The sequence below is a fragment of the Salarias fasciatus genome, unplaced genomic scaffold (genome assembly GCF_902148845.1).
Source record: "Salarias fasciatus unplaced genomic scaffold, fSalaFa1.1, whole genome shotgun sequence".
In the NCBI taxonomy this organism is placed as follows: Eukaryota; Metazoa; Chordata; class Actinopteri; order Blenniiformes; family Blenniidae; genus Salarias; species Salarias fasciatus.
In genome coordinates this window covers 174,223-201,190 of record NW_021941404.1, presented here as the reverse complement: position 1 = coordinate 201,190, position 26,968 = coordinate 174,223, and the positions used below count along the sequence as shown (strand labels likewise).

Sequence of the window (26,968 nt, the reverse complement as noted above, 5' to 3'; positions counted from 1 at the left end):
ATCGGGGTAGACAGGTGCCATTCAGACGCTGTTGGGGAATAAAATTGTTTTCCATTGCTTGACAATTTAGAAGTAGGTGTGCTGAAATCAATATCTAAAAGAGATTTTGACAACGGTGATTTTCTCCCCCGCTTTCTTTTACTCCGCCGTATTTGGGGATCTGCTTCGCTCGAGCACTCGAGCGGTCTTACCCGCAATTGCTCACGCGCCTGCGTATTTGCAATCGTGGTTAAGGGTATATTTAAGTTGGAAATAGTTTTTAAGAATTCTTCCCAACCGCGAGGTATGGTTCGGGCGTGGAAGCGTCTGTTTGACAGAGTCTTCATTAAATCAAAAATGTGTGAACCTTTAATAGTTTTATCCTGGATGACAATCTCGCCTGAAGGCTTCCATCTCAAAAGGTCTGAATTGCGAAGCTTCTCGAGGATAAATGCAGCATTCTTCCGATTGCGGGCTCCGATATTCTGTAAAATGTCATCTTCAATACTATCTCGTGGATTTTCCTCTTCTTCGACTCTTACAACGCCACCATCATTTTCACCTCCTTTCACAGGGGACTCAGTAGGCAGCTTCAAAACTATTTCAGAGTCTTGACTTGATCTTTTTTTGAGCAGGGCCAGATATTTTTCAAGCAGATTATTGTAGCGTAAGCTTTTGCGGTACGCGCTGTCCGGCTGGTCCAAAACTTGTTCCATTTTCTCTTCCAATTCATGCTGTGCCTTCTCTGCAATGTTTTCTGTAGACGTTTTTTTCCTGGTTAAACTCTCCAGTTGTTGCGGGGAAATCATGTACATTTTATTGAATGATGCCATGATGACGAAGCGTTTGTGTCGCCTGCAGATGTATTTCTATCTTCGCCTATCTCCGACCGGCAAGCAAACTGGTCAAGAATGGGACAGCGGCTCCTAATAATGGGAGGAGGAAACCGCCAGTCTGTGTCAGTAGCTTGCGCTTATGTTTCACTCCAGTTTTGCGGTTAGCGAAAAGCTTGATATACCTCTTCTGTTTATTCAATTTGTTGTATTGGTCAGAGGTCAGCAGGACGTTACCTTTCAACACGTTAAGCGCTATTTCACAGAGGGCCAGTATGAGATCATCCGGTCCCTGGCATAGAAAGATCCTTCTCTCCGAGGGTTTCAGAGCAAGCAAGGCTTTAAAAACAGGTAGATTTCTTTTAATCCGTTTAGACATTTTCAAATCAATTTTTATACAGGTAAACCACAGGCCACTGGTGAGGTAGTATCCCGCTTCTCAGCCGGTAATGTTCTGGACAGTCAGGTCTCAGATCGACAATTAAATACGAATACGGCTCTTTTGTGGCGTCGTTAAAACTCTGCAGAAAATATTCTCTCTGCCCCGGGAACATCTGCTGAGCTAAAATTCTTATCTGTAACTTGTCACGTGGTGATTTGAAGAGAATGATGTAATTTGTATTCAAGCTAATCGTCCGACTGTGCTTCCCCTGTTGAAATAAGTTTTGAACTAGAAAAATGACTGATAATTTTCTATGGTGTCTATACATGGTAAAAGCCTTCATTAATTCATCATGATTCACCCCGCTATCCATACAGTCATCAACCACCAGCAGATTATGCTGGCTTGATGGAAAAATATTTTCATCCGTCAAAGAATCAGGAATTCCTTCAATAAATTTAATCTTTACATTTTTTGCCAATTCCTCATACATAGGTTGATAAGAGGAATACGACCAAATGATTTGATCAGGCACTCTAGACAAAGTATGTTCCATATTTTCAAGAAGGTGTTTGACAAAGAATGATTTTCCACTACCGCTTGCTCCTACAAGGAGAGCTGTAAAGGGGAGTTTGAAACGGGGGTCAAAATACACCTCTTCAGCCATGATCAACGTTCAATCTTTTAGCGAACTGAATACTAAAGTAATTCCGTTCGCTTATTTATCACTGCAGACTACAGGGAGGAAAAGATGACAAGACATGAATAAAGAAGAAGAAATATGGTTTATTGATATACAAAATAGACATGAATAAACAAAGCACATACTTCATACTACAGTATAATGCAAGATAAAAAAATACATGTGGATAAAGAATACATACATTTCATAGTAGGGTATAATGCATGTTACAAAATGCATGTGAATACACAATACAGCTGATACATTTCATGCTACCATATAATCTATGATAAAAAAATAGAAGTGAATAAACAAAATACATATTACACACTAAGGTATAATGCATGATAAAAAAATACGTGTGAATAAAACAGAATATGCAACGCTCGCTAAAGCATTATAGGGAATAGTAATATTTTTTTTCTCAAAAGAACTGTATAGAGAAGCCTCAGGTCATCCCATCATAAATCTATGCAGTTCTTTTGAGACAGAACACATGGACAATGTTTTTAATAGCCAAACGGTAATGATTTTCCTGAAGGAAAAAGGCGTCTCTTGTCCCAGTCAATGCCAAAATTGATCACCCTCTCTTTATTAGTGAGCTCAAAAGTTTTCAGATTTCGTGTAATTTTATTGTAACGTGCAGAAATTTCACATCGTGTCTCGCGGTCTTTGAGATATGGTTCTACCAGGGCTGTGAGACTGTCAAAGTTGAATTTTTTACAGTTTTCATAATTCTGAGTAATCCCCTTAGCACGTAAAGTCGCTTTACCGCACTCTGTTACATAGGCGTAGGATTTCGGACCTGCTGCAGTCCATGATTTAATAGAGTCGCCAGGATCTAATTCAGATGTCAAATCTCCTAGATAATTCCCCACCGGAGGGTTATACTGATCGCTAGGGCTCGAGACAAACACTATTGAATCGGTATCGCAATAAAAAACTCTTTCTTGGAGTAAATCTAACTGCTTATACAGTTCGAGACGTGCATAAGCAGTTGTGAAGGCCGCAATAAAAACATTCACATCGCCAGGGGGAATGACACAGTTAGAAGTATACCGCCACTGGACCAGTGCAACTCTGTCATTAATGAACTGAAACTGTGAAATCACATATTTGCTGGAAAAGAGGAATTCAAAAAAGCGTTCGGGTTTGTTCACCAGAGTTGTTGTAAGCTGATTTGATCTTTGCGCCAGCTTTCCCCATAGTGAATTTAGTAACAGTTTTGCAATTTGTCTTTTAGCTGGGTTATGGGCAATTTTCTGAGGGTCAAGAGTAATACCCTGCTTCTCACGATATTCAGTGATATAGGCCTGACGGGCTGCAGGGTCGTCTACCCCGGGAGGATAACCCGAGGCTTCCTGTTTCTGTTTAAGAAAGGTGTAAATGTAGTCTTTAAAGAGTTTGCTGGATTTTTCTTCAAAATGCCACACTTCATAAATTTCGGCGATAACATAACCTTTTCCCAGGGCCTCCATTAGCTCAACAGAGACCCAGACTCCTTGTATTGATCTCTCGTTGAGCGTGTGTCTGCAGACCGTAGTCTGATTGTTTGCGAGAGCACATGAACGGCATAATGTGAAAATAAGTTTCCCTTTATCATTTCTGATAGGAAGTACAGGGAAAAACAGTTTACGCGGTGGATAGACTTTAGCATGGATCAAGCCAAAGTAATTTTCAACTGGATCAAAATTGTCTCTGATTATTTTTGGATGTGAAAGTGGAAATGATCGACATGACATAATGTAGGGATAGAGTGAAGTGAAATCAAAATAGTTGATCACCTCATCAGCCTCAGCAGAATGACGCATTCGGATAGCAGCGGTCCGTCCTCCATATAAAGCTTCTCTAGGGTCTAGGGGAATTGGTTCTTGAAACCTCTCTAAGAATGATTTAACACTAGGATTTGTTTTTTTTAAGAAGTTCCAGTCATGTTCCCACATTGTCACCACTGAATGAACATTGTATTCAGTTTTTAAACGCTCGGTTCTTTTTATTGTGTCTGAGTATAACTCGCTAAAACAATCACCTGTGAGAGGTGATTTATCATGCGGGTTATAACATGATCTACAGCCGTGGTAAAAACACCCAAAAAAACTAAAGACACGTGTCTCACCATTTACCACCGCATGGCCGTCCACAAAATAGCGACCGATTTTAACTTCTCCCCCATTCAATGCATGTTGAATTGAAATCCCGCGTGAGAAAGCCTCATACTCCAACCACTGGATTGAAGCATGTGAGAAAGCTTTGAATGAAGATCGGTAATTATCGGGAGATGGTATCGCGACAGATTCAGGTTCTAAGAATAAGGTTTGAAAAACACTCAATGCAGCTGAAGCAATTGTAACGTTCTCAAACGGATCACACTTTGTCGTTTGTATGAATTCGTCACGAAATTTCAATGCACCCTCTGCTAGGATGTGAACATCATTTTTACAATAATCTTCTAACTCACGATCATAGTCAAATTCCCGATCTTTTATCGTGTCATACCATTGAAAGAAACTTTCTCGCTGTTTAGGATTCATCTCATCAGCCCCGTACATTGCAGGAGGAGGATATCTCCCCTTATACCCTGCTTTTGAAAAATCTGTAAATTTGTGTGGAAAGTAACCTTTTTTGAGCTTAGTTTTACAGCCTAATGCCTTAGGGAAATCCCTGAGTGGAATGGGAATGAAGGAAAATGAATCAATAAATTTAAGCTGGAAGTCAGTGTCCACAATCAGGATAATTTTACTCCCTTGAGCCACAACGAATGGTGATATACCTTGTTTCACATATACATTTAGAATAATGTGGTGGTCAAAACCCTTCCCATAATGTGATATAAATGTTGTGTTTCGATATTTTTTTTTTCGATAATGCATGAGGAACATTAATGCGCACTCAGATCCACGCCATGTCAGCTCCTCACCGTCTGACGATTGAGCTACAGCAAGCACAGGGAGGTGGGTACCGGTGGTTTGAGCGGTCTCAAAATAAAAAAATACCAGCTTCTTTTCATAAATCTTCTCCACTGGCGTTAGCTCTTTTACCCGCATATAGCAAATATGTTTTTCTTCAGCTTCTACAGTAGAATTGGAGTTTTGATTGGCCGTGTCAACAGTGGATACTGTCTCTTCACTCAACGAAGGTGAAGTGGTTTTACTCTGTTTACAGATCAGACAGCGTTTAACAATGCATCTATGGGGCTGAGGATTTTTAATCGAAACGTAATAGAGTGATTTACATTTTGAGCATTTTTTATTTATTTCACAATTGGAGACTGCTTTTTTAGCCTCTGGATGCCATTTCAACGCACGATGGCTCTCGAAACATTGAATATTCATGCAGAACCTATTACAACGCTTGCAGTATTTTTTTTGAATTAAGCTTTCTTTGCAGTTTGTGTTGCAGATATTACAACTCCTTGCACATGAGTGTCTGTACCGCATATGATAACCGGTGTGACAATGCTCACAGAAAAATTTTACGCCTAAAAACCCTCTCGCATTCTTGATTCCATAATAGTGGTTATTGTGTAGGAGGAGATAATATGTTTTTTCACGCGATGGTGTTTGTGTTTGAAATGTAGACAAGTTTTTCTGCCGGTTATTCTCATTATCATTCGCACAATAAAAAATAACAATTTTACAATTCAGCAACTGTTCAAATTGCGCTACATTGCTGAATGTCACGTCGTCATCAAGGGTCAGACCGGCCCTAATGTGAATGTCACGCCCGATGGTCAAAGCGTCAACATATGTCAGCTCAGGGTTTTTCAGCCATGCTAAATTTGCTGCAAAGCATGTCCGACCAGGGTTCAAAAGTACATATAAATGTTTAGCTTTTTTTTTAATAATTTCAGCCTCAAAGCATGACTCTATTTTCCTTTTTCCACTCCCTCGTGGTGCTCTAACAAGTGCATAGAGCTCAGTAGTACACCCCCATCGCGCTGAACACGTTCAATATAATCAATAAATTCTTCAATAGCATCCTTCAGACCGTTAAATTCTTTAGGGTAGATTCTCAGATGATAGACCTCAGGAGCGGTTTCATAGCTGAATAGATCAACGTATGGGGATACTCCACCACTCCTAAACTTGACTAACAATGCACGGCCATCATCAAGACGCCAAGACTTTTTCATCAACAGATCTTCCTCCATGTTTTTTTTCCTCGCCGAGTAACGACTTCACAGCCACGATCACACTTATGTGAAACGTTTTATATACTGTACAGCACGACACACGCCCATTTCCTCCTCCGACATCACGACGCCATCAGACCACCCACCCACTCACAATAATTAGGTCATCTTGATTATATCAAAGCAAATAGCCTCTCATTATCCCACATCCGGACTTTATCACGCCAACTTACGTCAACGGAAATACCTTTGAATTTTCCCACCCTCTTTTCACCGATACGATCGCATACCGGAAGGGCGGGACATACCGGAAGGGCGGGACATACCGGAAAAGGCGGGACATACCGGAAAAAGGGGCGGGACTTTGATTTTTCTGGTATTTTTTTTGAGGATTAAATTTATGTGACGTCACTTTGACTGACAGAAGGGGGGTTCTATTATCTCTTACATATTTACAAGGTAATGACCACAGTCACACATCCATCTGAAGGCGTTAGAGAAATCCCCACCTCAGTGGTGTCCGTTGTCACGGATCTGGACGTCAGTGAGCTCCACTTCTGCAGAAACTGGAAGACAGTAAAAGATGAGAGTTCAGTGTTCACTGCAGTCTGTAAGTAAAGGTTCTCAGTATGAAATGTGACTGCTGGAGTTGAAGTCTGGAGCAGGTGAAGCTGGTGAATTAGCAGCTAATCTGAAACCAGATGATGAGACTCAGATTAAAACGTCCACAATCTGTTTCACTTCCTTTCTGATTCATGTTGTTTCCTGCAGCAGCTACACGCTCTGAACATTTCATCTGCTTGTAAATCATCTCCACCACCTCAGAGTGGCTTCCTGTATTTTATATATAAATAATGTTTAAGTAGAAACCAGTGTACAGAAATGAGACTTGTACAGAGAGGAGGTGGTAGATATTAATGGTAAGAAGTATCATGTTTGCCACAAGTTTGTTCATCGGAGAGTTTTTTTGTGTCTGCACAGGTCAGCACTCTCAGTTTAGCCTTTTAGCATGTGACTGGTTTTATATTTCACATTATTCAACTCTGGAAAGCACCAAAGAAACCAAATGCTATGAGCTGTATCGTGTCACCAGTCCGTCCTGTTTTTTGTTATGACTGAAAACGACTCCAGTCGCAAAAGAGTCTGCAGCAGATCAGAAGATCAAATTATTATGTTGAGCTCGACTTTTGTTCATGAAGAGGCAAACAGAGAGAACTGCTGCAAACTTAAATGATTGAGTTCCTGATTAACAAGAAATATGTCTATTTAAAACAGTGGAATCAATGTGTGAATAATGTCAAACATTTAAAGTTAATGAAGATCTGTCAATGTGTTTTGTGATGAAGAAAAAAGTGAAGAGTACCTGCCTTTTGTTTGTCTCAACTTCTTTTTGCGAAAAAAAAAAAAACCTCCAGATGAAATAAACAGGGACTAACAATGAGATGAGACCAAACACTGTGGGAATGATGATGGGGATCGAATCTGTTAAAACGACACATAAACACCACATTCAGTGAACAAGCTTTGAAAATATGAGTTATTGTGGTCCAGGTCGGGGTCAGAGGTCACTCACGATGCCCGGAGTCCATGGAGCTGTTGGGGTTCACACTCTGTTTCAGTGGACAGACTGTCCTCACATCAACTGACACTGTTTTATTCTCTACAGGGTTTTCAGCCACACATTGAAGAGGAGAGTTCAGGTCCTCCCAGTAGAATAAAGTCAGAGACAGAGAAGCAGCAGAGCGGTTCTTCTTCAGGATCTCCTGGTTGTAGGACCACAGCAGCGTGGTGTCCTCCTGAGCTGAGTCCACAGAGCAGCTCAGAGAGCAGTTCTCAGAGCTGCTGTTCAACACGCTGACTGTAGGAGTCGCTACAGGGTCTGTAGAGCAACGACACAGAATCACATCACAGTCAGGAAACAATGAGCACAATGATACAGTGAGAATAATGACAGTGTGTACTGATGATACTCTTTCCTCTAATCAAGCCACGGTGACACACATTACCTCTCAGCTGGAGGACAGCTTGAGCTACAGGACTGTGTCACACATGACGCACTCCAATAAAGCTTTTCCCAGAGACATTATCCCACATCTTCATGATAAAGGTTAAACAAAGAGAGCTTTTTGTTGTATGCCAGTTAAGAGAGGTGGGGGATTTTCCTTTAGTAATCTACACCCTTATCTCGGACAGCCGGTAAATCGTTAGATGTTTTTCTCACTGCCAAACAACAACAATAAAGAATCTGCTGGAATCTCTGAACCTGCCCACACCTGGTCTCTCTGATTTCCCTCACCACTGAGGTGGATGTAAAACTCTGTAAGAGGGACAAATGGTGTTCTTCCTCCAGTCCATCACACTAATGTCCACTCCGTTTGTCTTGTAACCTGCTGTTTTGAGTCCGTCCTTCACTCATGATACATACTACCCAACATGTGCTTGCTGGACAACAAGTTGGACAACATTCGCTGACCAAGAACAGCCAATAAGATTGTGAGAGACTATTGTGTTTCCCAGCACATCTATTGGGAGACCTCCTCATTACTGTCAGGATCGAATGGGTCCGGCACCTTGGCTGGGTCCCCCATCCTCTTCTGTGTTCACTTCTTTCCCTGTGTGTGTCATCAAGCCTACTGTCTGTATCTGCCTCACCTTCTACAATTCTACAATTTCATTTAGCAGACGCTTTTGTCCAAAGCAACGTACAACACAAGCAAAAATTCAGACATAAGGAAAACCTTTAGTAAGTGCAAAAAGTGCTTCAAGTGAGATTGGTCAAAGGTGTTACCATCAAGTTGCAGAAGAAATGCCAACCCCCCCCCCCCCCCCCCCCTTTTTTTTTCAACTTAGACATTGTTAAATAAGTGCTGTGTTTTAGACCAGGGGTTTTCAAAGTGTGGAATAGCGAGCCTCCCCAAAGAGAAGTCAAAAGCATGGTGGCCCCCCCTTTACCCGCCTACTCCTATCTTCTGGGGGGGGGGGGGGGGGGGGGGGGGTATTGTTAAGAATTTAGCAATCCTAATTCCATTATCAGTACTGCTTATTGGTATGATTTCTTATCAATTCTCTTATCAATTAATTCTCATTGAGTGAGAAATGAAACAATACAAATGGGGTGTTTGCATTAACTCTTTAATATCTTCATCCTGAACAGAAGAAAAAAATATCCATGTCATGAAAACTTTGCAAGCTGCAAGTAGCCCCAGTTTCATCTTTTGGTTTGAAATACAGCCAAACTCTGGAGCTTCTTCCTGACACCAGGTAGGAAAGCTCAAAACCAAATGACACCGGCCTCACACTGGATGCCCTTGCATGTCTGGTCCAGCTCTGCAACACTGTCACTCACAAGGTCTTGGTGTGTCTGCTGTCAGCTGATGGAGGTTGCCAGATCTGCCCCAAATATATTGTTAAAACCACCCAACAACAGAAAGCAATCCAAACCTCCATCTCTGTAGAAAATGCATGTTAAAACCGTAAAAACCGGATATGCATTAAAAAAAACACGCCACAACACATAGCCATTTCATCAACCCACCTCGGGTTCAAAACAAGCTTGATTGTGCAGAAATCCGCCCAATCTGGCAACACAGCCACTCCGGTCACGGAGCTTTGTTTTTGTGCAATTTTGGTGTCTTTGACTTTCCTACAATGAGTAAGTACAACATCGTCCATTTTTCTAATCCTTATAATGATTAGATCGCGTTGTTTGTCATATATTCTACAAGAAGAATTACAAAAAAACTATGTGAAGGCAAAAACACGACACATATTTTATTTTGAAATCAGTGATTTAGGAACACGTATCTACTTTCCATCTGGCACCCGACTTGTTTCTGTTCAGACTGAAGCAGCGGGCTCCATGGTGAGGAAAAATATGATCCTTGCTGAAAGTTTCCGGTCCGCGGCTCTGAAGCAGCGCCCGAGCGGACTGCAGCTGCTCCGTGGCTGCTGTGAGCGCATGCGCGGAGCGCATGTTACGTTGTCACGCACACAGCTGAACCGATAAGCGGAATCGTTCAGGAGACAGACAAATAACTCCTTGGAATTGAGACATGAGAAACCGGTTCTACAAAAGAACCGGTTGTCGATACAATCCCTGGCGTGAGGAATCTCACAGGACGCACTGCTTCGGAAGCCCACACGTTTTTTTTCTCTCTCTCTGTCGCGCCGCACCTCCCCTGAAACCCTCTGGCGCCCCCCAGGGGAGGCGGGCCTCACACTTTGAAAACCGCTGTTTTAGACCACCTGACTTATTCTACCCCTAAGGTGGGGTGGGGTCGGATTAAGTGCCTAGGTGTTCTCTGAACAATTGAGTCTTCAATTGTCTCTTAAAAGTAGAACGGAACACACCAGGAACACAGAGTTAGGTAGTTTATTTAACCATTTGGGAACAACAGGGGAGAAGAGTCTGGACATTTAGAGCCATGCTGGACTGGAAGCACCAGGCGTCTCGCTCATGCAGAGCGAAGTGGGCGTCTGCACACATTTGTTTCTTTACTATTTGTGTGCCTCTGATCTAAGCAGAGTTTCCCCTACATAAACTTTACTTGGGCGGCCCGCCCAAGTAGATTGACACCCGCCCAAGAAGATGAATGAAAAAAAAACAAAAAACAAAACGCGCGGTCTGTCACTCACACTGGGTGTCAGGCCGCGACCCCGTGTATTCTGATCTCTGGACACATAGCATGGAAACATGCTAGTTTAGCCGCTACCGGCTACAGGCTAACAGCCTGCAGGCTGCAGATTAATGCTGGTCGACCGTCCCGGACAGTAAAACTTATAATCAGCTCGATTGGCTGATTTTTCCTGCAGAAGCTCCTCATGCTGTTTTATTGAACAGGCCGTATGTTCTGGTGTTGTGTTTGTTTATATCACGCTGCCTGTGCAGCTCCGAGTCCTGCTCCGTGTCTTCTTCTCTATTTTGGAGTTTCTGTGTCAGAGTGACAGCGCCATCTGAAGGCCTGGCGGGTGAACTACATCGTTTTGAGTCCTTGTTATGTTGCGTGGATGTAAATATTTCCTGAAGCGATGCTGTGTGGACAGGAAACTGAGGAGGAGATTGTAAACAAACAAGTTGGGCACATTTGTAATTCAGGGACAGGCAGACATCCAGTTGTTTTGCATTCTCAGCTGCTCATAACACCACATCACACTGGAAACATCTGGAACCACGTAACTAATAATTTTCCATAGTTTTCTAGTCATCGGATTTTCCCTAAAGCCCACAGAGAAGACATTTACATTACCAGCAGAGTTCTGTCGGATTTGGACGTCTGTTGCTGTGAAAGTTAGGATACATAGATATGTTTTGTACCCTAATCTTGATAAATGTAATAGCATTTCAAGAAAATTGACCCCATATAATGAGAAATAAAATAATGTTTGCACCACCTGAGCCCACAGTAAACTGTCATAAATTTAATCCAGTACAATAAAAAGCTGTGATTAAATGCCCCCCCCCCAAGTAGATAATTATCGGCCATTTATCGTTATCGAGGTGAACTGCTTAATATTATCGTGATATTGATTTGAGGCCAAATCGCCCAGCTCTAGTAAGTGATTTAAAGGGCAACTCCGGTTTTTTGACACCTGGACCTTATTAATAGGTGTGTGCATGCTCATATACTCACTCAGACAAACATCGTGCAGCTCGGAGTCCTTCAGAAGTTATTTAGATCCAAACGATGTAGCCGCACTAGTGGAGGTGCCACAGCAATGGAGCGTTAGCGCTGGACATAATCTCTGCAAAGTCGCTCATTTCGGCTGTATTTTTCCTCCATCGGCGCTGGGTTGCCTTTCGGTCGGAAGGGGGGCCTCCGGCGGTGTCCCGCGGCCTGGCTCGGAGCGCGCATCCGCCGGGCAGCGGAGATACGCTTCCTCCAGGCGAGGAGAGAGCTCCGGCCGTCGCGCGGCCGGCGTGGAGCGCGCATCCGCCAGGGAGCAGAGATACGCTTCCTCCCGGCGAGGAGAGACCTCCGGCCTCGGCGCGGCGGGCCGTCGCGCGTCCCACGGCCGGCCCGGAGCGCGCATCCGCCGGGGAGCGGAGATACGCATCCTCCCGGCGAGGAGAGACATCCAGCAGCCGCGCGTGAGCCGTGCATCTTCGCCGGTGTCCGGAGCCTCCGTGGAGCAGCTGAGGGCCGTTTTCCAACTCGGGCCCTGGAAGTCAGACGCCGGGGCACCGTGACAGCCGAGGCCGACTCAAAGTGCCTCTCTGCTGGGGAGAGGAGCTGCTACGTTCCCATCCGAGCTAATTGTGGCTAAGTTAGCGAAAACTGTCAGCTCTTCAGCTGACCCACCATAAGACGGTAGACGAGCTGACTTTATGATAACACTGGCGATGGATGAAGAAATACAGCCGAAATGAGCGATTTTGCAGAGATTATGTCCCGCGCTAACGCTCCATTGCTGTGGCACCCCCGCTAGTGCGGCTACATCGTTTGGATCTAATTAACTTCTGAAGGACTCCGAGCTGCACGATGTTTGTCTGAGTGAGTATATGAGCATGCACACACCTATAAATAAGGTCCAGGTGTCAAAAAACCGGAGTTGCCCTTTAAACCATAATGCATAAGAGCACAATGTGAATAATTTCAGTTAATTTTCTTGTGCTCTTTTGCATTATGGTTATGCAAGTTGTTTTTCTCTTTTAGATCAAAACTGAACTGAGGAACAGGCTGCAATGGGAGCATCTTGCTGCATGCATGCGCATCAGCATAAATGGACCTGAACCCAGATCCTTTCCGTACCGAAAGGCATTGGAGATCTTTTTTACTAAACCAAGAAAAATACACTGCTCTGACACAAACTGTCAGCTTTGCTTTTACAAGAACGCAGTCCTGGAGCCAGGACTGCGTTCTTGTAAATGTTTTGTAAGCCAGGAGGAGATTTTTGTTTCGTTTTAACACTGCAAATGCTCATACAGGGACTTCTTCAGTGTTACATATGGATAAATAAAAATTAAACACATACATTCACATACATTCAATTCTGAAATAACAGGGCATTTATAGGACTCCATCTCTTAATAAAAAGGACATGTATTCTCAATGAATATATACTACAGATTTCTTTAACTTTGTCAAGCCACATGGAATAGGTGGGTCTACTTTTAACCACATAGTGGTGATGCACTTCAAAGCAGCAGTCAGTAGTATTAGTAGAAGGTATTTCCTACTGTTCCCATTAAAGCCATTTGGCATTACCCCCAAGATTGCGAGACGAGGGTCCTTAGTGAATGTCCGGTCAAAAACCATGCCGATGGTGGTAAAAATATTGTCCCAAAACAATTTTAGATTTGGACATGTCCAGAATATGTGGGAATGAGTGCCTTTTTCAGCACCACAACTTAACCAGCAGGTGTCAGGATTTCCTATATTATATTTGGCAGTAATTTCAGGGGTCTTGAAAAATCGCCTGATAATTTTCCATTTGTACTCTCTCCACAAACTTGAACTAGTCACCAAATGTGCCTCCGAACAAATTTGTTCCCACATTTCATCTGGTATAATAGTGTGAGTTTCATCCTCCCACCTCCTCTTAGTATGCATTGTATTATTTGAATTGAAACTTAATAACAATTTATAGGAATGACTGATTGCTTTAGGAAGTCTAAATCCTTGTTGAATTTTAATTAATAGCTCCTCAAAGGATGAGGGCTTCAAAACCATTTCCCAATCTTTATGCTTCGTTAAAAAGCTCCTTAATTGAAGATACCTGAAAAAAATCGGAGGTGGGAAGATTAAACTCCTCTCGAAGTTGCTCAAAGGATTTCAAATACTTTAGAAATAAAGTTGCTCGCTTGTTCATCAGGAACAATGATCAGACTAAAGGCAATCAGCGAAGCAAGTGCTCATGATCCCAATGCTTAAACAATGGATGGTGTGCCTCTTTCTCTTGTCTCATATAATGTGCGCGGTTTGCGTGTAGGACAAACTGAAGCGGACTGAGCGCGCCGTGTCATTATGGATAAGATCCTGGAAGGGTGCGATATCCCATGTGTGCAAGAGACTTTTTTAGCTAAGCAGGACCTTGAAAGATTAAATTGTATACATAAGGATTTTCACAGAGCTGGAGAGTCCACAACTGATTTGAATGCCAAGTACGTCAAAGGCAGAATACCTGGTGGAGTTGCTGTCTTGTGGCATAAGAAATATGACAATATAGTGAAAATGGTGAGACTGGGGATTGATTGGGCTATTGGCCTGAAAATCCTCCACAGTGGTGGCAAGTTTTTGATACTGAACATTTATACTCCGTATGAGTGTACTCAAAATGAGGATGAATATATAAACAGACTTGCAATTCTTATGGCTTTTATCCAGGATAGTAACTGCGCATGTATCTGTATTGTTGGGGATATGAATGCTGACACTGCTGACGATAAATCATTGTTTGGCCTGCATTTGAAAAAAATTCTGTGATGAAAATAGCCTCATATTGTCTAGTGAAGGCATATTGCCTAAAGAAAGCTATACTTATGTAAGTGATGCTTGGCATTCTACATCTTGGCTTGACCACTGTAAATGCACTGCTGATGCCTACTCCTTGATTGCTGAAATGCAGATTATGTATGATTTGGCCACATCTGACCATATGCCTTTAAAGGGGCTGTATCATGCAAAATTCACTTTTTGTGTGTTTTAACCTTGTTATATAGTTATGTACTCACCTAAAACACCCCCAAAGCGTTTTTTTCCTTCATGCCTGCGCTTTTGAGCTTTCCCCCACGACAATCTGGCTGCAGACCTCCACTCCACGACAATCTGGCTGCAGACCTCCACTCTCAGGACCCTCCCTTGCAGACAGCTCACCTCCACTCTCAGGACCGGAAGTTGATACGAAGCATTAAAAAAATGGAAAAGAGAACACCGGAAGCACGTATTTCTCATTGTGTGGAGACGGAAAGGTGAGTAAATATCAGGCGACACCTTTTCGTTATACAAAAACAAAAATTGCCTTTATTCAGTAGAACGTGACGTTGCACACTGTACACTGCCCCGTGAACTTATAGAGTTTCCACTTTACCGTGATTTGTAGCGTAATGGTAGTTAGGCTAACGGTGGCTAGCGCTGACCACGGTAATTTTATTAGCCTCTGAAAGCACAAAAGCACTGTGTATATTATTTATATTTGTCTATGTGATTGTCTTTACATCAGAAGGCTTTCACTGCCGTTTGCAAATAGCATTTGGATAGAAATTATTCTGTCCGGGGCATATTAATAACATGTCGAAGTTGTCTTGTGTACGTGGTAGTGCTCGCTTAATCACGCAGTCTTCCTGCTAGAAAGCCAAGAAAACTGAGTCACCAAATATTTTTATTAAATTTTGTTTTACTGATCACGACATAATTTCTCTTACAGATGCATATTTCAGTTATCAGAGTGGACTCAGAAATCGAACGCTGCAGGACCTGCTGCAAGCAGTTTCACTCTCCACTGTGCCTCAAGTTCAAACCTGAAAGTGTTCAAGTTGCAGAACCACATAGAATCACATAAAAAAGGTGGCATTTCATTTAAAGGTAAGCATACTATATTTTTCAGTGTGTTTGTACACACTGTTCACCTGCTTATTCAGAAAAGTAACCTAATTGATTGTTTGATTTATATGGAATAATATGTCTGAATTTTTTTGTAGGCAAACAAGCGAACCTTGTGAAAATGGTGGTGTGTCATGCTCATGGAAAACTTTGATCTTGGAAGGTAGGATGTCATAATTTGATTGAACTGATATGATTGATGATTTGCACATTGAAATGTCGTCATCTGTCCTGTTGTCTTCCCATTCTCTTACTTATTGCCAGAATTGACTAATTTCAGGGCAGCACGTGTGATTTTAATTGTTTTACCTACTGTTGTAGCCATGGCAAGATGTTTGCTCATTTTACATTCAAGTTGAAATCTCTTCTGGCAGGTGAGGTGCCACCAGTTTTTCACCTGAAGGGAAAATTGGATGACATGACAGAGGTCAGTCTGCATTCCTTTTGTCTCAATATTTATTTGTTGTTTTTAGTCAATGTTATGTCAGGTTTCCCATCCCTGGACATGATTCATTAACTGATTTTGTGAGCTATGCTTTTATTTAATGCAGTACAGCCTTTTCAGGCTGAAGAGAGGAAGAAAAGTTGTCAACAAACAGCTGCTCCAGTTGTGCAGGGGATGGAGACAACTGAAGAAGAGGTGGGCCTGACCTCCACTTCCATGTTGTTAAATTTTGTGAGTTGACCTTTCATGTCTTGACAAAAACTTGACGCTTCTTGAATTTTCTTTAGACCAGTGTGGTGGCCCGAGTTGTGGAGCACTGCAAGAAGGCAGCAGAATGGGTGGAGATGAACCCACAGCTGTCAGCAGCCAGGGTGGAGGTGCCTGACGGTTTGAGCATGGACGACACATCATGCACTGAGGAGGCTGTGCAACAGCTGGAAAACCTCTTTCACGCCACCCTGGATTTTGGTGAAGAGGAAAGAGAGTTGATTCTGGAGCTTTTTAAGTTTTTGTTATACAACATTGGAGATATGTGTATCTTTTGTGAAGAGATCATGGACAAAGGAGGGTACATAGCATACTGCGAGCGCAAAGAAAAATAAAACAACTTGGAAGTTTGTTTTATGTCTGTTTTCTCCTGAACAGGGATTATAGGCAATCTAGATCATGCAACTAGATATTCAGTAATCCAGTGAATTGAACACAACTTAATCAGTCCTCACATCCTCCAGTGGCAAATCCATGTGGTCCAACAACACAAGGTAAGAACAGCACAAACAATATGGAGGACTTATTAGATGAATTATGAGATATAAGAATTGAAAACACTATACAAAATATATATACGTATAAACATATGCCTATATGAAATTAGTTGAATTAAAACAATGTTAAAAGCTGCAACACTGCAGGAAACTGTACATTTACAATAATGCTATTGAAGCAAAGACAACTCAAATAGGTTTGTGTGTAGAGTTTTTTTCATTTACACAGATGTATTGTTTCAAAAAGTATGTAATGCAGTCTAACAGCTGTCCATATAGTCAATTACATCAAAATACTATCTGCAGTAAACAAATGCAGCAAAGAACAATACTGTTTTAAGGGGATCATGACAGTACTCATGATCATAGTCATGCCTTTTCATATTTCTATTAACTTCCGGTCCTGAGAGTGGAGGTGAGATGTTTGCAGGGAAGGGTCCTGAGAGTGGAGGTCTGCAACCAGACTGTGTTGGTGGCACATTCTTTTTTAAATCATACTTACATTACATACATAAAATTAAAGCCACCAAAAATAAACCGTAATCTCATGGGGAATGAAAAATACGCGATTCTGATATTCTCGCTTTTTTTTCTTTTTTTTTGAAAGATTTTCTATCAACTTCCGGTCCTAAGAGTGGAGGTGAGCTGTCTGCGGAGAAGGGTCCTGAGAGTGGAGGTCTACAACCAGACTGTTAGTTTACTTGCTTTTAAATCATATTTACATTACAAACATAAAAATAAAACCACAAGAAATAAACCGTATTTTCATGGGGAAGTACGAATACACGATTCCGATATTCTCGCTTTTATTTTGAAAGGCTTCGCATCAACTTCCGGTCCTGAGAGTGGAGGTCTGCAGCTGGACCCCTCTCGCTTTCCTCGTTGTTGTGCTGCTCAGAGAGGCAGCACCTCCCGCACCCGTGAAAAAGCTCTGTTTTCCCACGTTCACGTCACACGGTGAAGATGGCTCCCCTGAGCCCCCCTCCCGCAGGCCCTTGGCAATCAGCGTTGCCGCTTTTTGTAACTCTGATTACGGAGATAAACTTTAACCATCGTCTGAAAGCAACAGTCAAGCAAGAGCAAGAGTCTGAAGGGTCTGCGCTTGGTGAGTTTCTCACAGGAAAACACATTTTCGCGTGTCTTTGCGTGTCAAGAAGCTAGCGCTAAAGAGCTAAAGTTAGCTAGCGTATTTGTTTTGAAGCGCTGATTGGTTGAAGTAGCGGTCAGTCAAAGTCCACAGGGGGAGAGGCGGGATTTTCAGTGAAACAGAGCGTTTTCTCTTCCGGTTTTCAGAATTAGCCCCAGAAAATCTTTTATTTAACACAAAATAAACTATAACCATGTTAATGCCATTTCTAGGGTTTGGACTAGCTAAAAAAGCATGATACAGCCCCTTTAACACTCAAGTGTAACCTGGACAACATTCCAAAATTAAGTCCTGTCAATGTATTTGATAATGCTGAAAAAGTAAACTGGTCTAATTTAACAAGTGAGGATATACATGCCTTTTGCCAGAGGACACATTTGCACCTAGATAAAATTATGTTGCCTGAAGATGCAATTCTGTGCCGTGACATCAACTGCACAAATCAAAAACATTGTGTTAAGCTCAATTTGTTGTACAATGAAATTGCAAATGCCCTTATTACATCTGGCAGGCCCCTATGTCGTCGCAGTGAAAGCACTCACTATAGTAAACCTGGGTGGAATGTATATGTAGATGAAGTTCATGCAGAAGCCCGTAGTGCATTTAAGGCATGGGTTGAGGGTGGTAAACTAAGAAACGGCCCTTTGTTTGACAGGAAAAAACGAGCTAATGCCAAATTTAAATATGCTCTGAGATGTATCACAAGAAATGAAAATCGTATAAGATCTGAATCGATGGCGCACAAACTGCAAAACAATAATTATTGTGATTTCTGGAAAGAGATAAGAAAGCTTAACAACTGCAGAGCCTCACTTCCGACTAACATTGATGGTACATTTGGCTCTGATGATATTTGTCTTCTTTGGAAGAACTATTATTTTAAACTGTTTCATTGTACACAGAGTAGTTTAGTTGCTGTTGAGGCCTTAGAGTTGGATGTGGGAGCTATCGTAACTCCTCAAGAAGTGTGTGAGGCTGTCTCCAGACTGAAGCAAAATAAGTCATGTGGTCTTGATAAAGTCACATCAGAACATCTCAGTTTTGCCAGTCGAAAATTGTGTCCTCTTTTGGCCATTTGTTTAACTGGGTTCATGATACATGGTACTTTGCCTGAGTCACTGCTCTCTGTTTTACTTGTCCCAGTGATAAAAGACAAAGCAAAGAAACTTAGCTGCATGGAAAACTATCGGCCCATAGCCTTGGCCAGCACCATTTCAAACGTGCTTGAAAGAGTCATCTTGAATAGGCTTGCACCCTATCCGTGCAATGCAGCCAACCAGTTTGGTTTCAAGATTGAGCATAGTACTGACACCTGTATTTTTGCCCTGAAGGAAATGCTGGATAAATATCATTTACAGGGGTCTACTATGTTTTTATGTTTCCTTGATGCCTCTAAAGCATTTGATCGAATTAATCACAAGAAACTATTTAGAAAGCTGTCTAATAGAGGTGTTCCAGGCTACCTCATTAGAATCCTCATATTCTGGTACTCCAAGCAGACCATGCAGGTGAAATGGGGGGAGTCCATGTCCGACACATTCAGTGTCAGCAGTGGGGTCCGACAAGCATCCATTATGAGGCCTGCTGTTGACACAGCAACAACAAAATGAAAACTGCATCATTTTCATTTTTTCGTTTCAGAAAAACATTCTCATTCAGATGGAACCAATCCCCCAAACTGTGTATGTTCAGAAGGAAGCACCAGGAATTGTGAAAATGTTAAGAATTTCATGTCAGCCCACTAATAAGTATTGTGTTTTTTTTTGCCTAGAAACTATAAGAAGACATCATGTCACACAAACCTCTGAGAGCAAAGGACCAACAGAGCCTCTCAGCAGAGTCTAACATTTAGTTTTGACTCACTGAATCACAGTTAATAGCATGTTAGAAAATAGTGCGGACCTAAATCACTTCAGAGCTTTTCCAGTTGCAGAGCTGCTGTCTCTCTCGCTATGCTACTGTCTCAGCTCTATTATTATTTAGCTAAACTCCTGTTTACTGAAGGAAGAGCCTCATCTATCCTGAACTCACTCAGTCCTCCTGACAACAACATGAAACACGTCCTGCTAGAAATAGCATTAGCATTAGTCTCTATCCACAGTAACTGTAATCAGCATTAGCATGTTTACATAGCTTCCCTTCCTCAGAGGTGGCACATGCCAGCAGTTTATCTCTGCTGTTTTTTTTTCTGTTGCTCCTTCTTATTGTCCTTAGTTCATAAATATTTTTGTCCTCATGAAACACTGACATCCAAATTTTAAAGCATCTTCCTCTCACTACCTCGAACTAATGTAACTTCAGCTGAACTTCCTGAGTGAATCAGTTCTCAGACTGACCCACAGTGCTGACAGCTCAGTGAATGATAATTCTAACACTACACTAATACAGACATGTGCACACACTGAACACACAGATCAAAGATAAGAAATGCAACGTACCGTACACCATCAGTGTATAATTTACTGAAGCACCTCCTCCTTCCTTCGAGTCAACTGTGTAGATCCCAGAGTCCTTTTTCTGCAGCCCGGTGAGAGTAAGACATCCTGTGTTCTGGTTCCAGTGAATTCTATCCTTGTAATTTTCTTCAAGTATCTCCAGTTTGTTCTCGCGCACCACAGCTAAATTCTTTCCTTCATATAACAGAAATCCTTCCTTCTTCATGGCGAGGGGCAGAGTGATGTTTCCTCCCACAGAGGCTGCCAGGGTCTTCAGTGGATCAGTAAAATCACAGAATATCTCTGTGGAATAAAAACAGAAGGAACATTAGCTGCAAGCTAACGAGAACTGAATCAGACTGTCAGAAAAGCTCCATCAGCCTGGAAACTTCTGCAGACTAAAGACATTTCTTCATGTCTGAGAGAAGAAAATCCTCCATCAGAGGAGGTGAACTTATAAATATGATCCATTTCAGTCTGTTTCTGTCTGCCTGCTCTCTCTGAGTGAAGATACCTGAAGAACCTGAATCCTTCACAGCAGGAAGATCATCAACCTCTTTCTGTCAGGAAAACCTCACACATCACTTTATCTACAGGAATCATGTCACACACGTTTTATCTAAGTTCAAAGACATTAAAAACAAGTGAAAAACAAAAAGGAGAAACTGATTCCTGAAAAACATAAGACTAAAGTAATTCACGTAATTCAAGTAATTCACTACAAAATAGATAACATTATTTAAGATTCCAGATGCAATCTACGTAAGACAAACAGGGACACAGCTGTGAAAAACCCACACAGTCCACGATAGAATTCACTCCAACTCAGCAAAGGAGGAATGCTGCTGATAATACAAAGGTGGAGGAAGGCGAGATTCTGCTAGACTGAAAAAGAACAAACTCCCAACCAGTCCTCCAGGCCATTAAGGATTCAAAGGTCACAGCCGTCATTGAGGGAAGGAGAAATGAAGTTGGCGAATACATGGAATGCCTTATTCTGAACACGATTAAAGACAGGTTGTGGTTAAGCCAGGGGTTAAAGAAAAAATTTTCTTTTAACAGAAATTTGTTTTGTCGCAGATATTAATTCTAACGCACCGGGGTCACAGATTGCACACATATTTAGACTGCTGTTGAGCATTGTGTTAACATTTTAGCTTTGAAACACAGTGAAAATGAGAAAAAAGACTGTTTTCCACAAAATTCAAAGAAGTTATAAGGAAAAGCTGAGGGGAGGGATTTTTAAGAATGTAGATGTGATTTCCTGCATTCTTCTTGATTTTAAATGAGGACAAATGTTTCTGACTGATCCTTCCATTGTCAAAAATGAGTCACTTGTGCTTAAAACTAATAGTTATTTAAATTATTCTGTTTTCATTGTGTATTTCATGCATTTTTGTGTCTGCTGTTCAGATTTAATATACTACCGACTGAAGATATCCAAGTTATTCTTTTACATTTATAGTTATATCATTTATTTGATGTGGGTTAAATTGGGCAGTAAAGTGTGGAGACGATTAATAAAACCAGGTGTTTCTCCACAGACACTGCTCTGAGTTAACACATTTTTGGAAGTCAAATTTTAAACATTCTGCTGAATGTCAGTGGGTACAATGCAGGCCTGGAGTGGCTAATCAGGAGGACCAGGACAATTCCTGGTGGGCCGCTCTGATGCTTGGGCTGCAAGGGCCTCTGCTCACTTTTTTACTTTTTGTTTTTTTAGACATGGGACTGGGTTGTCCCTGGGCCGCCTCCCTCCACTGACAGCACCTCCGCGCTCCATCCACAATGTTTGAAAGATGGACAGAAAAAGCAACGGTGGCGCAGAGAAAGCCAGAGTTAAAAAGAGGAACGCTCCAGAAACAGATGCAACAAAATGTGCCAAGATTGGCAACTTTTTCACTAAAACTAATTCACGGTCAGAGCAACAAATTAGGATAATGAAATGGGTAAGATGTTTAATTTGCCTGCAAACCACAGTTCAATTTAATTACCAAGTCAGTAAATTGTGACATTGAGTCATATGACATAGTATATGAATTAAAGTCCGAGTTAAGCAGAAATAAATGTTATGAGTTTCTCACACTGCATGAACATGTGTCACTAACCACTGAGCCAAATTTGAATGATTAAAAAAATTGCTAAGTATATAAAATAAGGTCTCAAAATCATGGAAAAACAAGCACTTCTCTCTGCTGTGAAACGCTGGGGGCGTGTCAGCTAGAAGCGCTGGAGCCACACCATCAGAGCCAGAAACTGACTCTTACCCCCGGATTCCACAGCACGCGTCTACCTGCGGTGCGACGCTGCGCGTTCACGTCCGTTTTTGTGTGCGCGCGTCAACGCCCACTGCACGCGTTCTCCTGCGCTCTGCTCCGTCAGAGCAGAGCGTAAAAACATTGTGAAGCGCATGCGCGAGATGTTCAAGATCCTGCAATATACTGAGAGGACGAAAAGCCGGAACAACAACAACAACTCATTCATTCGTCGTTTCTTTGCCAAACAGTTTCACAACTTCCACAATGAGTCTCTCTTCATCCATGGCGATAGTTTAGCTGCGCATCTGCAAGTAAACACAGACCCGACCCACTCCGTCTGTGCTGCGCGTTTGTCTTCATTACCCTTTCACAATAAAATAAGCACACAAACGAACTGTATTCAGGGGACAAACATTACCACTGCATGGAAAACAAACCACATGATATTTTTTTGACTCCACAAATGTATTCAAATATCGAAATATGCACATCTTCAGTTTTTTGGATATTTGTAATGAGCTTTATTTATGACAAAATGCATATATGAAACAATATTGTTACAAATAGATGTATAACTACATGACTAACCAAAACCTGTGACCTGGCACAATATAAGCACTGAAGATTTTACAAAGACACTTCAGTGAACATCTCTGACAAAAACCAAAAATGTAAACATTTCAAATTATTTAATTTTGAAAACACAGAAGTCGTTTCAGTTCTCTTTCCTATTTGGAGCTATCCGAACAACGGAACTTGACGCGCTCGCGTGCGGCCAAAATAGGTGGGACGCGTATTTTTATCCCGGACGCGGCTGAGCGCGCCGCTCGCGTCAGCGACGCACGCGAGCAAACGCTGGATGTGGAACTGCTCCCGACCACTACAATGGCAACGTATTTGCTGCGGCCAGCGCGACGCAGCACGACGCGGCCGAACGCTCCCAAAACCCCCCCGGATTCCACAGCATGCGTTTTGGGAGCGTCCGGGATAAAAATACGCGTCCCACGCATCCCACCTATTTTGGCCGCGGCCGCACGCGAGCGCGTCAAGCTCCGCTGTTCGGATAGCTCCAAATAGGAAAGAGAACTGAAACAACTTCTGTGTTTTCAAAATTAATCACCACGGATGAAGAGAGACTCATTCTGGAAGTTGAGAAACTGTTTGGCAAAGAAACGACGAATGAATGAGTTGTTGTTGTTCCGGCTTTTAGTACTCTCAGTATATTGCAGGATCTTGAACATCTCGCGCATGCGCTTCACAATGTTTTTACGCTCTAGAGCGCAGGAGAACGCGTGCAGTGGGCGTTGACGCGCGCACACACAAACGGACGTGAACGCGCAGCGTCGCACCGCAGGTAGACGCGTGCTGTGGGATCTCAAGGCCTCAGTATACTCCCCCGTCGCCGCTACGTCGTTCCTACGACGTAGACGTCGTAGCCCTACGACGGGCTACGTCGGGGCTTGACGTGTGCCTCCCGAAAATTGTGACTTCGCGTCGTTTCGATGCGTGGTGACGTGAACGTCAAGGGCTGTGATTGGTCCGCTTTCGCGTTGTTTGTAGAATAAAGTAGAACTCACCCGGAATGCTTTTCTGATCCGAACAGTGCTTCGGGAGAAATTGAGATCCAAAATTGAGCTGCACACATCCCTTTACTGTTAGCAGTGTTAGCACTGTTAGCAGACGGGGCTATGTGTATAGCCACTCCGAAAACGGCTTTAATCGTCCAAAAGCTCATTAGTTTCACCAATATTTCATCACGGTCTGCTCAGCCTCTCCTCCACCACAGCCTGGTGTCACCAGATATGTCATATATGTCATATGTCATAAAGCGGACCAATCACAGCCCTCGACGTTCACGTCATCACGCGTCGAAACGACGCGAAGTCACAATTTTCGGGAGGCGCACGTCAAGCCCCGACGTAGCCCGTCGTAGGAACGACGTAGCGGCGACGGGGGAGTATACTGAGGCCTTGAGGCCTTGAGGCCTTGAAGGGGTGAGTCAGATGCTGGGAGTGCTCAGCTTAGTTCCTCACAGTCTCCATCAGAATGGTCATTTATTTGTTTTAATTAAACAGTGGGATTCCCCCGGTCCGCACCAGTTAGGCGCCAGCCGAGTCGACCCGCGGCTCCCCTGCCCGCCGCGGGTCCGCAGCTGGGGAGATCCGCGGGAAGGGCCCGGCGCGCGTCCAGAGTCGCCGCCGGCGGCCGCCTACCACCGACCCGACCCCGTCCGAAACCGACCCGCCGTCCGCGGCAGCGTCGGACACCGCTCCGCGGAGGAACTCACGCGACCCCCGAGGAGAAGGCCTCCCGGACCCGACCGCGCCTCGCGGCGCGGTGGCGGGCCCGGGGTGAGCCGGCCCCCCTCCCCAGCGACGAGAGCAACCCGCGAGGCGGGCCGCGCGGGTTTATTTAGCGAACGGCATCGTTACCCTCACTGTTGTAGCCAGGAGAGATGCTGCAGCAACGTGGAGCTGACATGCCTGGTGAGCTGACTGGTTGACTGGTTAGCGAGCTGCAAACTGTCGTACGAGATGCTATCCAAGACTCCAAAGCGAGCAGGAAAACCACCGATGGTGACGCGCTAGATGTATTTATATCCTCAGCATATGACCCGATCCGTACCGGAAACCTGATTTGTACTGCGCATGTGCGGAAAGTGCGTCACTTCCGCTACTCGTACTTCAATTCATTTTACGGCATTTTAACCCGAAAAAAAAGCCAAGCTAAAAACAAAAGCTACTGTAGCGTACCTTTTTTTTTGACCAATGAGATAAGAGTGATTCTGTGTTGTCGAGCCATCTCTGTCAGCTCATTGGTCACAGAACGTCAGAGAGCCGGTGAACAATTTACCGTAAGTTTTCAAAAAAAGCGCATGTTCCATTGCTCACGTTTTGACTCTCACAAAAATACGGAACAAAGTGCGTTCCTTTTCAGCTCTATACGGAACACACACTTTTACATCCAAATACGGAACGATTCCGTTTTTCAAGGAACGGTTGGCAACTCTAGTGTCAACAGGGTCTATTATTTTAACAAAATGTATGAAGACCAGAATTAATCTTTCTTCTGAATCACTACAGGTGTTCTGGATGAGGTGGCAGATTACCTCAAAGACCTGGAAGCCAAACTGGAGAGTGTTTCCCTGCCGTCCCCAGCCATCTTCAGTCAGTAGTGTGTGTCCGATGCTCAGATCAGGTTCTACACAAAATTTCCATCCGAGTGTGTGGTTAAGATCTTTTGGGAACATGGTGCACCATCTGCTCCATTGTTTTCTATGAGAATTGAAGTATAAATAAAGTTTGATTGATTTACATGTAACAGATTCTTTTGTTGCTGTTCCTTTGTGGGGATAGGATTTGAATTTAGCCATGCAACCACATATGAAAAAGTGAAATCATACACATTGCAGCAAGCACACTATTAATTAATTCAACTGAGGCTTAAGATATATTATCAATAAGCAATCCATTCATTTGATTTAAACACATATACAGTACAATACAGGTCAAGGCTATTTTCTGAACAATTTATTTAATGAATGAAATATCAAATGAGCTGTATAATTAATCGCCATGTGTGCATTTACAAGTATGTACAATGTTAGATCACTGTGCAAAACTGTAAAATAATAATCAATGTGATAAAACATCAAAATAATCAAGTTACAGCAGTGAAGCAAATATTTACAACAGAAGTATAAGTTAAGAGAGGGAATCCTGCAAGGAAGAGGAAGAACTGGGAATTCAGGCAAGAGAGTCTGGCTGCAGACCTCACCTCTCAGGCCCCTCCACCGCTCTCAGGCCCCTTTCTTCTTCTATTTCAGCGATGGCCACCATCTTGGGCCATTACCGCCACCTACTGGGCTGTAGTATCATTGAAGACTGATCCACCTATATGTATGCTGCGCACCTAAATACGATAGTACAAGTCAGATTCTCGTAAAAATCTAAATAAAGCACTCTGTGTTTCTCTAGAAAAATCGGCCAGCAGCGTCTCTATTGTATCAGTCTTTTTCTCTTTTGCTATTTTAGCACTAAGTATCGGTCGTTGCTCTGCATATTGCTCACATCTACCTTCAGATAATTAAATAACCACAGAGGAACAGGTGCATTTGGAACAGTAGGACTGTACTTCTCCTGGGTCAAGCCTGTAGACCCCTCTCTCAGGCCCCTCTTCCTCCGCCACCCTTCTCAGGCCCCTCTTCCTCCACCACTCTTCTCAGGCCCCTCTTCCTCCACCACTCTTCTCAGGCCCCTCTTCCTTCACCACCCTTCTCAGGCCCCTCTTCCTCCGCCACCGTTCTCAGGCCCCTCTTCCTCCACCACTCTTCTCAGACCCCTCTTCCTCCGCCACCGTTCTCAGGCCCCTC

General features: G+C 43.0%; 1 protein-coding gene and 1 long non-coding RNA gene across 2 annotated transcripts; one reads left to right on the top strand and one right to left on the bottom strand.

The window, feature by feature from the left end:
• Positions 1 to 1,961: 1,961 nt before the first annotated feature.
• Positions 1,962 to 25,232, bottom strand: LOC115385774 (uncharacterized). Its single transcript, XM_030087845.1, has 5 exons — positions 25,029 to 25,232; positions 20,342 to 20,641; positions 7,582 to 7,887; positions 7,376 to 7,490; positions 1,962 to 6,574 (listed from the first exon to the last, which is right to left on the bottom strand). Exons 1-5 carry the CDS (start codon positions 25,075 to 25,077, stop codon positions 6,550 to 6,552), a joined length of 795 nt encoding a protein of 264 aa, XP_029943705.1. The 5' UTR covers positions 25,078 to 25,232; the 3' UTR covers positions 1,962 to 6,549.
• On the top strand, positions 24,509 to 25,896 carry LOC115385775 (uncharacterized). Its single transcript, XR_003931174.1, has 3 exons — positions 24,509 to 24,590; positions 24,672 to 25,082; positions 25,680 to 25,896. It is a non-coding gene; the product is annotated as an uncharacterized LOC115385775 (long non-coding RNA).
• The last annotated feature ends 1,072 nt before the right edge of the window (positions 25,897 to 26,968 follow it).

Coding starts and splice junctions, on each gene's coding strand:
- LOC115385774 (XM_030087845.1), bottom strand. CDS start 25,077: ATGTCAGCTCCACGTTGCTGCAGCATCTCTCCTGGCTACAACAGTGAG. Junction 20,642..25,028: donor TCCTGGCTACAACAGTGAGG/GTAACGATGCCG, acceptor TTTATTCCACAG/AGATATTCTGTGATTTTACT. Junction 7,491..7,581: donor CTCCATGGACTCCGGGCATC/GTGAGTGACCTC, acceptor TCGTTTTAACAG/ATTCGATCCCCATCATCATT.